The sequence below is a fragment of the Gymnoscopelus braueri genome, assembly GCF_963280865.1.
Source record: "Gymnoscopelus braueri genome assembly, chromosome: 5".
In the NCBI taxonomy this organism is placed as follows: Eukaryota; Metazoa; Chordata; class Actinopteri; order Myctophiformes; family Myctophidae; genus Gymnoscopelus; species Gymnoscopelus braueri.
This window is the reverse complement of record NC_137606.1, coordinates 34,010,993-34,025,296: the sequence shown is the minus strand read 5'-3', so window position 1 is coordinate 34,025,296 and position 14,304 is coordinate 34,010,993. Positions and strand designations below refer to the sequence as shown.

The window sequence follows — 14,304 nt, the reverse complement described above, 5'->3', positions numbered from 1 at the left end:
CTATTCAAAAATCAAAGATTTATTAAGGATCCAGAGCTTAAATAGATTTTTACATAGAGCAGAGTTAGAAACTTTAGTTGCAAAAGGAAGTCTGCTGTAGAGTGAAGACTTGTGAGAACAGTTTAACTGATACATGAAGGTCAGCACAGAAGTTTGAAGGATGTACTGACCCAGCTCTTCGCCTGTCATAGCAACAAAGCTTTTTGTAAAAGTGCACACTACAGTTGGGAGTGCAGTGCACGAGGTCTCTGGTGTAAAATGTGGACAAAGATTGAGATTGCTTCAGATGACACTTGAATCACTTTGCTGCTCTGGGTGTTGTTATGCTGCCCTCTTGTTGTCATTTGTGTGTCTAAAGTTGATCTAGTCGCTTTAATTTGTTATACAGTATGTTAGCATACTGTATGTTGCTGTATGTATGCATAACCAAGTACTGTGGTCTTGTCTGGATGTCTGTAAGCAACATAATAGTAGTATAATGTTGTACCCCTTTGTTAGATCTATTAAAGTTTATTCATAAGCAATATAAAACCATGTTGCTTGCTTTGTCAGTGTGCATCTGATATAATGAAAATGTACACCTCCCTTGGGGTGGCATTTCCTTGAATATAAATATTTTCACTTCCCCTTGGGGTTCAGCTGGCAAGGAGACTCTTTGAGATGAGTCACTCTCCAATCCTAATATTCCAAACCTTAACTCTAAGGGCAATTAACTTGTGCAGTTGACATTCTTGACACACATTTATTTTTTTACAATCCTAATTACGCTGACTCCTTGTCCAAAATTTAAATATATATTTTTAGTAATGAATACATTTGAGTATTACCTGACACTGCCATGCATCAAATCCATAACATATTCAAATGTAATTGTACCGGGTGAAATTAACCTAACCCATAACCCAAATGAACCCTGAAAAATGTAATCTTAAGAGTTGTTGCTGGGATTTGAATGAAGTAGATTAGAAATAGAACATTGCATTGAGGTGTAGTGCTGAGCTGTCCCTGGATTCTTCTGCGCTGACTGGAGCTCAGCTGTTGCTCTTTGCTATCTGTACTTTGGCACTTGTGTGCTCCATCCTCACACAACCAGGGGCATGTCCTCTAGATCTCTGGGGTTGTCCATGCACGAGTCTCTGGAGCTGGAACTCGGCAGCGGCGCCCGCGGCATGATGTCTTCGCTGTCATTTTCCTCGCCCATGGCGCCTTCTTCAAGCCCCACCTCGCCCTGCTCCTCCCCTGATTTCCTCTTCTCCTCCTCCGCCTCCCTGTCTGCCCTGACCTCCTCCAGCATGACGCTGGCGTCACAGGGTCCCATCAGTCCTTCTGCCTCGGGCCGGTCCGTGCCCCAGTACCCTGTGCCGCTCACCAGGTCCACGTTGCTTCGGGAGTGGCGGGGGGCGCGCACCCGGCGCTGCAGGTAGCACACCTGGCAACCCAGAGCCACGGTGGTGATGAGGAGGCAGAGGATCAGCGCTCCCGCCGAGGCCACAGCGATCACCCCCATCTCGGTGTCGATCAGGCAGTCGGCGCCGGTGGCGTTGTCGGGGACTGGGTAGAAGGGGTCGGTCTGGTCACTGGTGGCGGGACGAGACTCTGTGCCGGGGGTTGATTTTACCTCATGAGCTCCTGTTGGGTGTGTTGTTACATCGGTTTGGTTCGCTGTGACAGGAGATGTTGCCAGTCTGAGCAGGAGGAACAGGCACACAGAGATTGCAGGGTTTTCCATTGTGCTCTGTAATGGGAGGGAAAAAAAGAACCAAAAAAACAACTACAATCATTAAAACTTCTGTTCAAACTGGTGAAATTGAAGAGTTTATTAGTCTGATGATGAAATATCGTCAAACGGCTATGATGTTTTTATGGTATAATCGATCTTCTCTCTGACTACTGCAGGGAAAGTTGGGATCTGTTAATCTCACTCCAACTCAGGGGGGAGTTTTAATCGAAACTTTGTGCTTCCCTAATTTCCAAGTTAATTAGCCTAGATAAGTCTTATTCTCACTGTCGCACTTTACAACCGGACTTGCTATTAACCCCTTAAACACCATTACAGCTCACAATGCGACGCAACGCGTTGCATTGTGAGCTTGTCGATCGGCTATTTTCAGCGAAAGCTTTCCCCACAATAACAGAAAACAGAAAAGACACTATTATTGAGCCCTGAGGGACTCCGGTTACCCAAATGGGGTTTAAGTGGTTAAAGTGTTACTCAACATGAATTTTAATGTACTGCTGTTACCAGGATCTTCTTTTTCTCCACACATTATGCCCCAATTTCCTGAGGAATTATACATGCCTGCCTTCTTAAAGTTCTTTCATAACGTTTTTGGAGCTGCAGTACTTCAAAAGGGAAGGTCAAGTACTACTGACAGATAGTTTTTTATAAGTTGATTTTCCACTCAAGAGTGGAGAGATGGATTGTCACAGATTTTCTACTATCCATTGCAAATTTTGCTCCATTTAGAATTTTTGAATTCATATCTCGGCCAGTTCAGAAAAAGATAGATTATTTATTAGAAATGCAGATGAGCATGTGTAACACTTACCGTAATTTCTTGGTCTGTAGCGGAGTGAAAGATGTGGTGTGAATATCAGAGAGAGGAGACACCTGCTGAAACCGGAGTCACTCTTGAGAGACTATGAACACACACTTCCTGTCCCTTCTTTGGAGCTTTATTCAGCCAAGTTATTTTGGGCCTCTATCTTGGTACCACCGAGGTTAATTGCATTCTGTAAGAGAAACAAGATAAAGAAGGAAGCATGTACATTGTTACATTTCGATGTCTACAATTGAAGTGTGTGTATTTACTACAAGCAGGCCATGAGATTTCAGTGCCTCTTCCAAATCAGGCATTCAAATAAAAAAGATGAATAAATTGTGTTTTGAACAGGCTTTAAGTACTCATGTTGAAACGAGAACATTTCCTCACTGCTGTAACAGGCTTGATGCTCGATGATTTGACTGACCTTTGTTTTGTCCTGTCTTCAGGTTCAAAACGGGTCAGATCAACGGTGACCTGCTCATCTATCATGTCCTCCTCACCCTCAAACCCTACTACGCCAAGCCCTATGAGATCGTGGTGGATCTGACACACGTGGGGCCCAGCAATCGGTTCAAGACCGATTTCCTATCCAAGTGGTTTGTGGTCTTCCCGGGTTTTGCCTATGAAAACGTGGCAGCCGTCTATGTGTACAACTGCAACACCTGGGTGAGAGAGTACACCAAGTACCATGAGAGGCTCCTGACAGGCCTGAAGGGCAGCAAGCGGCTCCAGTTCATCGACTCCCCGGGCAAGTTGGCTGAGCACATTGAACCCGACCAGCAGAAGCTGCCTGCGGCCACGCTGGCCCTGGAGGAAGACCTCAAGGTGTTCCACAATGCCCTCAAGCTGGCCCACAAAGACACCAAGGTCTCCATTAAGGTAAGCCTGAGCAGTAGAGGTATTTGAATGGACCACTGGTGCATTAGATTCTTTTTTTCTTTTTTCTTTTTTTTACTCTTATTTTTTAAGATCTGGTTCTAAATTAGTTCGGGCAGAATTGTTAGAGTAGCCAAACCACAAACTTATTAAAAGGGTGAAAAGCAGAATACTGAACAGGCCTTCTTCTGTTGGCTGGTATTGGTGCCGGGTGATGTCACTCTGTAGTCTGTACCCTGCTTTTCACTGTTGGATGTCAGGATTGGTTTAGAGAAGGTAAGTTGGTTTAGCACAAGATTATAAGGTGATTTGATTAAATTGTGAAAGTATGTGTGACTCTAGTTAGCCCTGGGTGCCAGCACAATAACTATCTCTGTAACACATCAGGTGGGCTCCTCAGCGGTACAGGTGACGTCTGCGGAGCGGACCCGTGTCCTCGGTCAGCCCGTCTTCCTCAACGACGTCTACTACGCCTCGGAGATCGAGGAGATCTGCCTGGTGGACGAGAGCCAGTTCACCCTGACCATGGCCAATCAGGGCACCCCGCTCACCTTCATGCACCAGGAGTGCGATGCCATCGTCCAGTCCATCATCCACATCCGTACACGCTGGGAACTATCGCAGCCTGACTCCATCCCACAGCACACGAAGATCAGACCCAAAGACGTCCCCGGGACCCTGCTGAACATTGCTCTGCTAAACCTGGGCAGCTCCGACCCCAGTCTCAGGTTAGCCTTGAAGGGACCTAACTGTGTGTGTGTTGGGATACAAGTGTTCACTGTAAGAGGCCATTTATGCCCATAGTTAGATCTGTAATCTGTGGATTACGTATCAGTTTGACCACGGTTTGTGTTGTCGGTGATGTTCAAGTTTTGGCATCAGTTATTTATTATTACTACTCCCTCTGTGCCTCATAGAACTCCTTGTTAGTTCAAAGTTTTGACCCCACTAACAATTAGCAATATTTCTGCAGAGTTGCCATTTAGATCAATACTTTATCAAACGTAATTTCACGCTTGCTTTGGTAAAAAAAAAGTCACTGTGTGTCCCTAATCAAACCACATCATAACTTGGGTCTCCTTCTCATAAGGTCTCAGGAACCCTAAAGTAGTCTCTGTCCCTACTGTATTACAGGTCTGCAGCCTACAACCTCTTGTGTGCTTTAACTTGCACCTTCAACCTGAAGATAGAGGGTCAGCTCCTGGAGACATCGGGTCTGTGCATCCCAGCTAACAACACCCTGTTCATAGTGTCCATCAGCAAGACCTTGGCCGCCAACGAGCCCCACCTGACGCTGGAGTTCCTGGAAGAGTGCATCTCGGGCTTCAGCAAATCCAGTAAGTCAATGGTGTGACTCAGCATGTCTTGCCAAATGTGCATTCTGGCAGTAACACACGATGCACGTACACAAATACACACACTAGCTGTCCACTCCTTCTGTCACATATCACTCACTTCGTTCTCACTGGGTTGCAGGCCATCTACTCGCTCGCCCACTCTTTCTATTACAGGCCATGCATTCGCTCAATAAACAACCACACACCTACTGAGACAGACTCATGCAGTACGAGCCACAACGGCATGTCATGAGCTGATGATGTATGAGCCATTACTTTTTTATTTTATTGCCATATCCATCTTGAGCTGAGGAACGTAGGGTCTGAGGTCTGCCTCTTTCCTGTCATTGGTTCATGTCCACACCCTCATGCTCTCTGCTGCAGCATCCATCTATATTCAGGAGGTGCTCCATCAATGCACCAAGGGCAGTGGAGCTGATGGTATCTCCCAGTCTGTCCTTGATGTGCATAATGTGTGTGGAACGGTCATGTATGTGTGACTCTGCTTACAGGCACACACTGGCATATCTGCACACAATGTGGTCATAATTTTTCTTGTGTGACACTTAAATGAGGCATAAGAAAATGACAAATGCATACTTGAATATTGTTCGCAAAATGACAGGCCTTTTTTTCAACACATTTCGGGTTTTTCCTTGGCATGAGATGTTTTAAGGCAATTAACCCTTAATGCAGGACTACACGCAGAGTATTGACATACAGGACTTCATGTGTCTTGTGTCGTTTGTCACAATCATAAATAAAGAGTGTACCACATAGGGACAGGCCTAACCACAAGGTCAAGAAAGATGGGTTTGAATTCGGCTCATGTCCTGTGCCATTGTCGTCCCCATCTCCCAAATTTAAAGAATCCTGCTTCTCCATACTGAAGCCTGAGAAATCTGTGATTTAGCAAATTGTGTTAAGGGCCATTTTCTGTTGTATCTTATGTCTGTCTGACTCTAGAGTAATGAGTGTGTGCATCTTGTCAGGTATTGAGCTGAAACACTTGTGTCTGGAGTACATGACCCCCTGGCTCCTCAACTTGGTACGCTTCTGTAAGCATAACGATGACGCCAAACGCCAGCGAGTCACCGCCATCCTGGACAAGCTCATCACCATGACGATCAATGAGAAGCAGATGTACCCCTCCATCCAGGCCAAGATCTGGGGCAGCCTGGGACAGGTGAGCCTTCATACCTAGACGTTCTCTCAATCTGACAACAACCTCTGCATAGATATTAAAGAAGCTAAACTCCTTGCATTCTTTTAATGAAGGGATAATCTCAAACATATATAGTATCTGTTGAGCGATCAATGTATTGATTATCAGAGAAGCTAGATGGCAACTGAACTGACTTTCTGTCATAATTGCATCCCCTCAGTGGAACACTGTAAAACAGCATTAATGTACTTAATTCAAAATGCCCCCAAGTCCAATAACTCTGTAAAGCTTATGAAATATACGATTGCAAAAAATACAATCAAGATGGGAGGCTTTTACCCTGTGTATTTCTGTCATTTCCCTTTACCTTTCTTATCGTCTCCACTTTACCCTCAGATAACGGACCTGTTGGACGTGGTTCTGGACAGTTTTATAAAGACCAGTGCCACAGGGGGTCTGGGCTCCATTAAGGCTGAGGTCATGGCTGATACGGCAGTGGCTCTGGCTTCAGGGAATGTCAAACTGGTTTCCAGCAAGGTGAGACTGTCCACTCTGAACTCATACACCACATCAGGTGTATAGCACCAGTGGCTCCCGGTTCTTATTTTTTCACAGGAGGTAGACTTTGTGCATGTGAGTTTTTTATAGAACTGTCTGAAGCTAGCCACCGAATTAGGCTTAAACCCTGATTTATATATTAACGGCGTCCTGTGTCAAAATTAGCCGATCTACAAGCTCATAATGTGTCCCATCGAGACGAGATGTGAGCTTGTAGTAGTAGATTGGCTTTTTTTTTTGGCGCCATGATGACACCATCGTACGACGGAGTATACATTAGATTAGTGTTTCCCTTTGATTACAGAAGAGATACTGTATGTCGACTGTGATTGGTTGGATCATTCTAACAAACAAGCACTGTATCAGCCACTCACAGAAAGTGAGTTCTAATACACAAATACACACTTTTAAGAAATCCTGCCAATCAGAGAGGAACAAACTGCTAGAATGTTAAAATATACCCATTTATTAAAGATGTGGGATCTCTCTCTGTGTCCCAGACAGACATCAGTGAACTCACTTTTCTCTTGACCATATAAAACTGTCTTTTAAACTCTATTACATTTCAATCTAATCACAATTTATTTTCATATCAATGAATATTATTGGAATGTAGCATTGTGTGAACATTCATAGATTTGTGACAAATGGCAAATAGTTTGGATTTAAAACATAATAATACAGATTTTATTATAGCTGTACACTTAAAATAAACTAAATACATTAAAAGTGTACTATAGTGAAAATAGCACTCAGTACAGTGTCGAGGAGTTGCCTGGAACCAATTACTTTTACTCTTGTGTACCAGTATATGAGAAGTAACAAATATTGATCTTGAATAATAATTATTGCCAAATTAAATTAAAGGACGCTTACCACTTGAGGATATATCCCTTTACCAGTGAATCCTTTCCTGTTGTTACAGTATCCAAAGTGACAAAGTCATCCACTCAATGTCCATCATCTATCTGTGTGCTCTGTATCCCAATTCACCCTCGTACTGAGATAAACAAACACAACACACACAGCCCAGATAGCACAATAGCAAAGCCAGGCCCCGGCTCCTATTATGGTGCACACTGTAAGGAATGGCAGTGAATGGTAGCCATTGTGAAGAGATGTTTTGCCTAAGAAGAAATGAACAGACTCTCTATTGGTGGTGAAATACAGGGCCCCCTCCCCTAAATGATATGGGATATTTTATCAAGGGTATTTTGGAAAGTATTATAGGATATCGAGTTGATTATGACAGTTTTTAAGTGTTTATATTCATATTATCCACATGGCGGGCTCTATGTGGATGGCATGGCCAGCCGCAACTGATGTCATGACAGGCCAGTCTTGTTGAACACAATGGACCCTTGTCTGTTCCGGTCAGCCTCTGTCACCCCAGACTTTAACCAATTACATTTTCTTGACGGATAACAACCATGTTTATCTTGTCATAGATATTAAAACCAGCATTCAATTATTAGGGATGGGGCGGCGGGTACATGGTGGTACAACTGTGTACATGAAAATACATCACTATCCATTCAGGACTGATTAACTGGAAATTCAAAATAGCTGAATAATGTAATTTATAAAAAATATTACATCATTGTAATTTGTAACCCATACTCTACTGTCCTGCTCTAGCAGTGCTTGCTAAATGTGTTTTTCAGAGTGACTGTGTCTGCAGTTCTCCGAATAGTGTCTCGCTAAACATAAGACATTGCTCTGAAACCGTAGCTGATAAAGAGACAACTAGGAAACCACATTGTGGGAAATACAGACATATGACAGTGTAACTTTATTTGGATGCTGTTCACCTGGTAGACCTGTATGCTTTGTTTCGCTTTAGTCAAGTACTGTGCAACATACAACGTAACGACGCATTTGCCGTGACCAAGGCTTGTGATGAGAACTGCTATGTTAATTTGTGTAAATATGACGTTGCGCTACAGGTAACCATGGATACCTGCAAATACTCCCAAGTGTACACATTTACAAAAAAATGCTCAAATGCCCCTCCCTACAACATGCGCATTTCCAAAATGACAAGCTGATTGATAGAGAAATCTGTTCGTTGGTAGTTTACTGCTTGATCATAGTCACCTTAATTCTCCATATCTGTTCACATGTATTTCATGTGCTTATACAGTATAGATATTGGGGACCCTGTTGAGTTCAAATGAATCACAGACTTTTAAATTCGCTGGCTGAGCTCCAACTCAATTTGTCTGTTGGTTTAGTGATGGTGCTTAGAGATATTGGGGACCCTGTTGAGTTCAAATTAATCTCAGGCTTTTAAATACACTGGCTAAGCTCCAACACAGTTTGTCTGATTTAGGCTTAGAGTTGTACAAACAGTGCTGCTGGTCACCAGTGACCACAGTGCAGTGCCCTTGAATTGGAGAAAGGAAAGTAGAACAGGTTTGTCTGTTGGTTCAGGCGTCTGATATATGCCTAATTTATACTCGTAGTATGATGGTGCCAGTCTATAGAAACAATCCGCACTCATAAGGTGAATTTTCTTTTAATTCTTTTAATTACCGCAGCATCAGTCATGGCAAATGGACGCGTTTCGGCTACTCAGGCCTTCATCAGTGGTGCCGACAACCTAAAATAACTGCTTTTCACACTGTGTTAATAATAATAATAATAATAATCGTGACTCTCATGCTCTTCAGCTTCTAGTAATGTTTCAGTCAGATATCAGAGGGCCCTATGGAACTATGGAACTCTCACCATCATACTACTATGAACGCTTCACCATCCGTCCCTCATCAGTTTCAAATTGAATTCAAACAAAGCATCATTAACCATCTACTGACCCACCCCATCTCTCTCATCCCAGGTCATCGGTCGGATGTGTAAGATAATCGACAAGACCTGTCTGTCCCCCACGCCCACGCTGGAGCAGCACCTGATGTGGGACGACATCGCCATCTTGGCCCGGTACATGCTCATGCTGTCGTTCAACAACTCTTTGGATGTGGCGGCCCACCTGCCCTACCTGTTTCACGTGGTGACCCTGCTGGTGGCCACCGGGCCACTTTCCCTGCGAGCATCCACCCATGGCCTGGTCATCAACATCATCCACTCCCTATGCACCTGCTCCCAGCTCAACTTCAGCGGTGAGTCCTCTACTCCTGTACTACGTGATTTTCATGATAGGTAATGTCCTTGCTAGTCTCAACAGAAAATGTTCTCCTGTGCCTGTCTCCTGGACTGTCTTCCTGCTGTCCGACTCAATAAAGACTAACCACAAAATGGAGGGGACAGCCTACTCTCCTTTAACAAAACATTGAACCTAAAACGTTTGATTTCTAGTGCTTCAAAAATGCTTGTTAATACAACAGGTCTGTGCTGTGAACCCAGAAATTGGCACAGAGGCAATTTGTCAGTTTATTTTGTGTAGTCAAGTATGGAGTATGTTTCACTTCTCATAATGTGCTCTGTCTAGTTGAGTAAATTGTATGAATGTATAGCATGTGCTGCAGTCTGACACCTCTGTGTCTATTGTGCTTCATATTATGGTTTAATTGTGCTGTGTTGGGTTTAAAGGTGAAATATTTTAAGAAATATTTGATAATCAACCATGACTTGTTAGGGTTATTTTACTGCGTGGAGTAAATTAATTGCATGGATTAATCAAATATTAACCAGGTTAATTGATTATGAAAATAGTCACTAGTAGCACCCATAGATGTAACATGAGCCAAAAACAATGCTTGTACATTACTCATCCATGGCACTTGTCATTTTTCTCCTTCTGGCAGTAATGGTGTTATTTGTTTCATCCCTTATTGCAGAGGAGACTAAACAGGTGTTGCGTCTGAGCCTGACGGAGTTCTCGCTGCCTAAGTTCTACCTGTTGTTTGGGATCAGTAAGGTGAAGTCAGCCGCTGTCATCGCCTTCCGCTCCAGCTACAGAGACCGCTCGTTCTCGCCAGGCTCGTACGAGAGGGAGACCTTTGCCCTCTCCTCCCTGGAGACCGTCACAGAGGCCCTGCTGGAGATCATGGAGGTGAGGAGGGCTGCAACTATCGATTTATTTTCTTAGCGATTATTCTATTGATTAATTTTTAGATTAATTGAGCCTTGTCAAGAAGTGTGCTTAAAAAAAAATTTATCAATTGAATCAATCAACTGATTAAGTCTGATTAACCACTTAAACCCTATTTAATACTTACAACAGTGTTGCACAAAAATACAGGCAATAGCAGATCTACAAGCTCACAAAAGTCACATTGTGACACGTTGTGAGGTTGTAGATGTGCTGTAGATTTTCTGTATTTTTGAATTTCTTTTAAAACGTCTGAAAAAATGATTAAAAGTTTCCCCCCAAAATCGAATATGTTATTAAAATCGAGTTTAACTGTTGCACCCCTTTTTCAGTTCAGTCCATAGGATGAGGTTATAATGACTCGACTCTTTCAACTAATTAAAGCAAATGACTAAATCACTGCTAGACCTGTGTGGACATGACGCGCGCACACACACACACACACACACACACACACACACACACACACACACACACACACACACACACCAATGTAGACATGTTACACATGAACGCGCTGTGTGTACCAGCCTTGACCATTTTATTTTTAAAGCCATACCTGTTTTTTTTGTCAAACATGTACTGATTGTTTCTCTACTAGGCGTGTATGAGAGACATACCAGCATGCAAGTGGTTGGACCAGTGGACAGAACTCGCACAAAAGTATGGACCTCTATCCTATGTTTAATACAGAGACATCCTAGGACATAAACAATGAGTGTGAATCCCTTATCTTTTTCTGTGTGTGTGGTTTGCGGTGTCCAGGTTTGCGTTCCAGTACAACCCCTCTCTTCAGCCCAGGGCGTTGGTTGTGTTTGGCTGTATCAGTAAACGAGTGTCTCACGGACAGATCAAACAGATCATCCGCATTCTAAGCAAGGCCAGCCCTCTGCTCAGCATAGACCGGGTTAGTGTACACACACACACACACACACACACACACACACACACACACACACACACACACACACACACACACACACACACACACACACACACACACACACACACACACACACAGCATTTCTTGTCTTTCCCTTGGACTCTCTCTCTCTCTCTCACACACTATAATTGGACATGTGTCGTTGTTTGATAGCTTTCACAGAGAGCTGATAATGTTCTATTCATTGTCATGCTGGATGTCAATAGGTTTGTTCAATGCAAACACCATAAACCCCCTGGCTTCCAATTCATCAGTCTAATGAATGCATGGGTTTATCTGTCTCCCATTCTCTCCATCTCTATTTCTCTGTCCCGCTCATTTCCTTTCTTGCTTTCTCCTTCTTTCCAATCCCTTTTGACTCCTTCTCCCCCTTTCTTTATCTACACACCATGAATATGTCCGTCTCTCTCTCCCTCCTTCTCTCTCTCTCCCTCCCTCTCTCACTCTCCGTTTCTCTCCCTCCCTCCCTCTCTCTTACTCAGGGCTTGGAGAGCTGTCTGAAGGGACCAGATAATTACAACAGCCAGGTGTTAATAGAGGCTACTGTCATTGCTCTGACCAAGCTGCAGCCTCTCCTCATCAAGGTACGGTACTGCAGCTGTTACATGAATGAATGTATGCATAATTATTGTTTATCCCGCTTCTATCTTCAGAACTTCATCAACAACTCACTGAGAGTAAAGATAACAGGCCAATGTTGGCTAGCTGCGTCATGCTGTAAATTGTAAAATTGTATTTAATGAGTGAACCCTAACATAAGAAAAATATTTGGTTCCTCCTCCTCTTGGGGGAACAAAAAGAGGACCTAGGCTCGATGTAGCCTGACAGCGCGTCGCAGGTTCGAGTCCCGATCCCATTTTTTTAAATCATAGTCTGTTTAGGAAAAGATCAGTGAGCCACAGTGCTAGAAAAATAATGGCGATCTGTCAAAGTGGCTTATAGAAGCAAGGAGTTGTAAACAGCACAGAAAACTATAAATATTATTAGATTGCTAGAATTCTGTTTGATTCATCGATAATTACATCGTACATCCTGTGTGTGTGATTGCAGGAGTCTCCCATGCACAAGGCCTTGTTCTGGGTGGCTGTGGCTGTTCTTCAGCTGGATGAGATCAACCTGTACTCTGCTGGAACAGCCTTGATGGAGCAGAACCTCCACACCTTGGACACACATCGGGTCTTCAATGACAAGGTTAACACACACTAGCAAATGCAGATATACATGTGTATACATTTTGGGTTGTGTTTAAACCTCATCACTTTCTCTCCACATGTCTTAATGTTCTCATTCACCTCCATGTCTTTGAGGAGGTCGGCTAACCTGTATTGGGGCCTAGAGTACCTGTGTTACAGGCTTCTATCCCTGTCTGCCCTTAGGTTCTTGTCTCTCTACTCTCCAGTCTAAATTTAAAAATATATATATATTTTAGACAAGACTAGGAAAGTCTCAGTTGGACCCTGGATACAGCTTACAGGGGACTTGAACAAGATCAGAAATACCTTTCTGTTCTTTGAATATTACGAGCGAGATATTCGCTTTGAGTGAGTAATATGATAAAAGGACTGGGAGTGGTAAAGTGGAAGCTGAGTCATGGTTTCGAAAATTTATAAAATATAATGTTTCAATTTGAATGCGTTTATCTTTCCAACTAAGAACTAATGAAGGCCTTTCCTTTTCAACTTGACTTCTCTGCCGGTGCAGTAGTTATAAACAGCTTAATTTACACTTCGAGCGAGAGATTGTGAATCAAGCTCTAACACTAGTTAAACTATATAGATTTATGGAGGCAACAGCATAGGAAAATTGAACTAATGAAACATTTTACTGTCACTGTTACTTGATTTGGATTGAAGGACTCACTCAGTAAAATATGAAATGCCTGCATACGGTTGGCTGTTGGATGATGGCGATGCATATGGTTCTGTGTCCTTTGTCTGGAAAGCTGAACCAGAATGAGGAAATTAAATAGCGGCACATCGCTGGCTGTCTGCACACTGCATTACTGATTGATTGTCGTGCATGTCAGTCACGAACGGACATATACTGCTATAAGGCACCACCTGACAGGGGCGGCAAATATAAAACATGACCTTTGATGGATGCTCAAGGATGGCACCACTGCAGTGGTGTAAAGTACATTTACTCAAGTACTGTACTTAAGTACAGTTTTTAGGTATTTTTTACTTAACTGGAGTATTTCCAAATCCACTACATCTCAGAGGCAAATATTGTACTTTTCACTCCAATACAATTATTTGAAAACTTTAGTTACTTTGTAGATTTTGATTATTATTACGAAACACACATTAACCAGTTCAGCCCTATGTATACTTTAGCTATTTGAAAATAGCCGATCTACAAGCTTGCGACGCGTTGTGAATTTTGCATATTGAGTGCTTTTACTTTTGGTACTTTAAGTACATTTTGATGCCAATACTTTGGTACTTTTACTCGAGTGAATTTTGAATACGGGACTTTTACTTTTAACAGAGTATTTCTACATTGTGGTATTGATGCTTTTACCCAAGTAAAGATTGTGAGTACTTCTTCCATCACTGCACCACTGTGAAAGGAGAAGTCTTTCCGTTACCAACCATAACTTCCTAAATCTCCTTCTCCCTCTCCATCTTGTGTAATCTTGGCATGATCCTGCAGAGTCCAGAGGAGGTGTTCATGGAGATCAGAAATCCTTTAGAGTGGCACTGTAAGCAGATGGATCACTTTGTAGGACTCAACTTCAGCTCCAACTTCAACTTTGCCCTCGTGGGACACCTGCTTAAAGGTAAAGACCCATACTGCTGCCAGCATTCATAGACCTCCACTCAAAC

The 14,304-nt window shown here is 43.0% G+C and overlaps 1 protein-coding gene across 4 annotated transcripts in view; it reads left to right on the top strand.

The window, feature by feature from the left end:
- nf1a (neurofibromin 1a) overlaps window positions 1-14,304 on the top strand; it is a 105,026-nt gene that overhangs the window by 74,380 nt on the left and 16,342 nt on the right. For all 4 annotated transcript variants that reach the window (XM_080429005.1, XM_080429003.1, XM_080429004.1 and 1 more), the window contains 12 exons: window positions 2,993-3,425; window positions 3,810-4,150; window positions 4,557-4,759; window positions 5,752-5,945; window positions 6,321-6,461; window positions 9,322-9,601; window positions 10,280-10,494; window positions 11,135-11,196; window positions 11,299-11,440; window positions 11,959-12,060; window positions 12,527-12,667; window positions 14,132-14,258. In XM_080429005.1, the coding sequence (XP_080285131.1) occupies window positions 2,993-3,425; window positions 3,810-4,150; window positions 4,557-4,759; window positions 5,752-5,945; window positions 6,321-6,461; window positions 9,322-9,601; window positions 10,280-10,494; window positions 11,135-11,196; window positions 11,299-11,440; window positions 11,959-12,060; window positions 12,527-12,667; window positions 14,132-14,258 (2,381 nt within the window). The remainder of the gene's footprint in view (window positions 1-2,992; window positions 3,426-3,809; window positions 4,151-4,556; window positions 4,760-5,751; window positions 5,946-6,320; window positions 6,462-9,321; window positions 9,602-10,279; window positions 10,495-11,134; window positions 11,197-11,298; window positions 11,441-11,958; window positions 12,061-12,526; window positions 12,668-14,131; window positions 14,259-14,304) is intronic.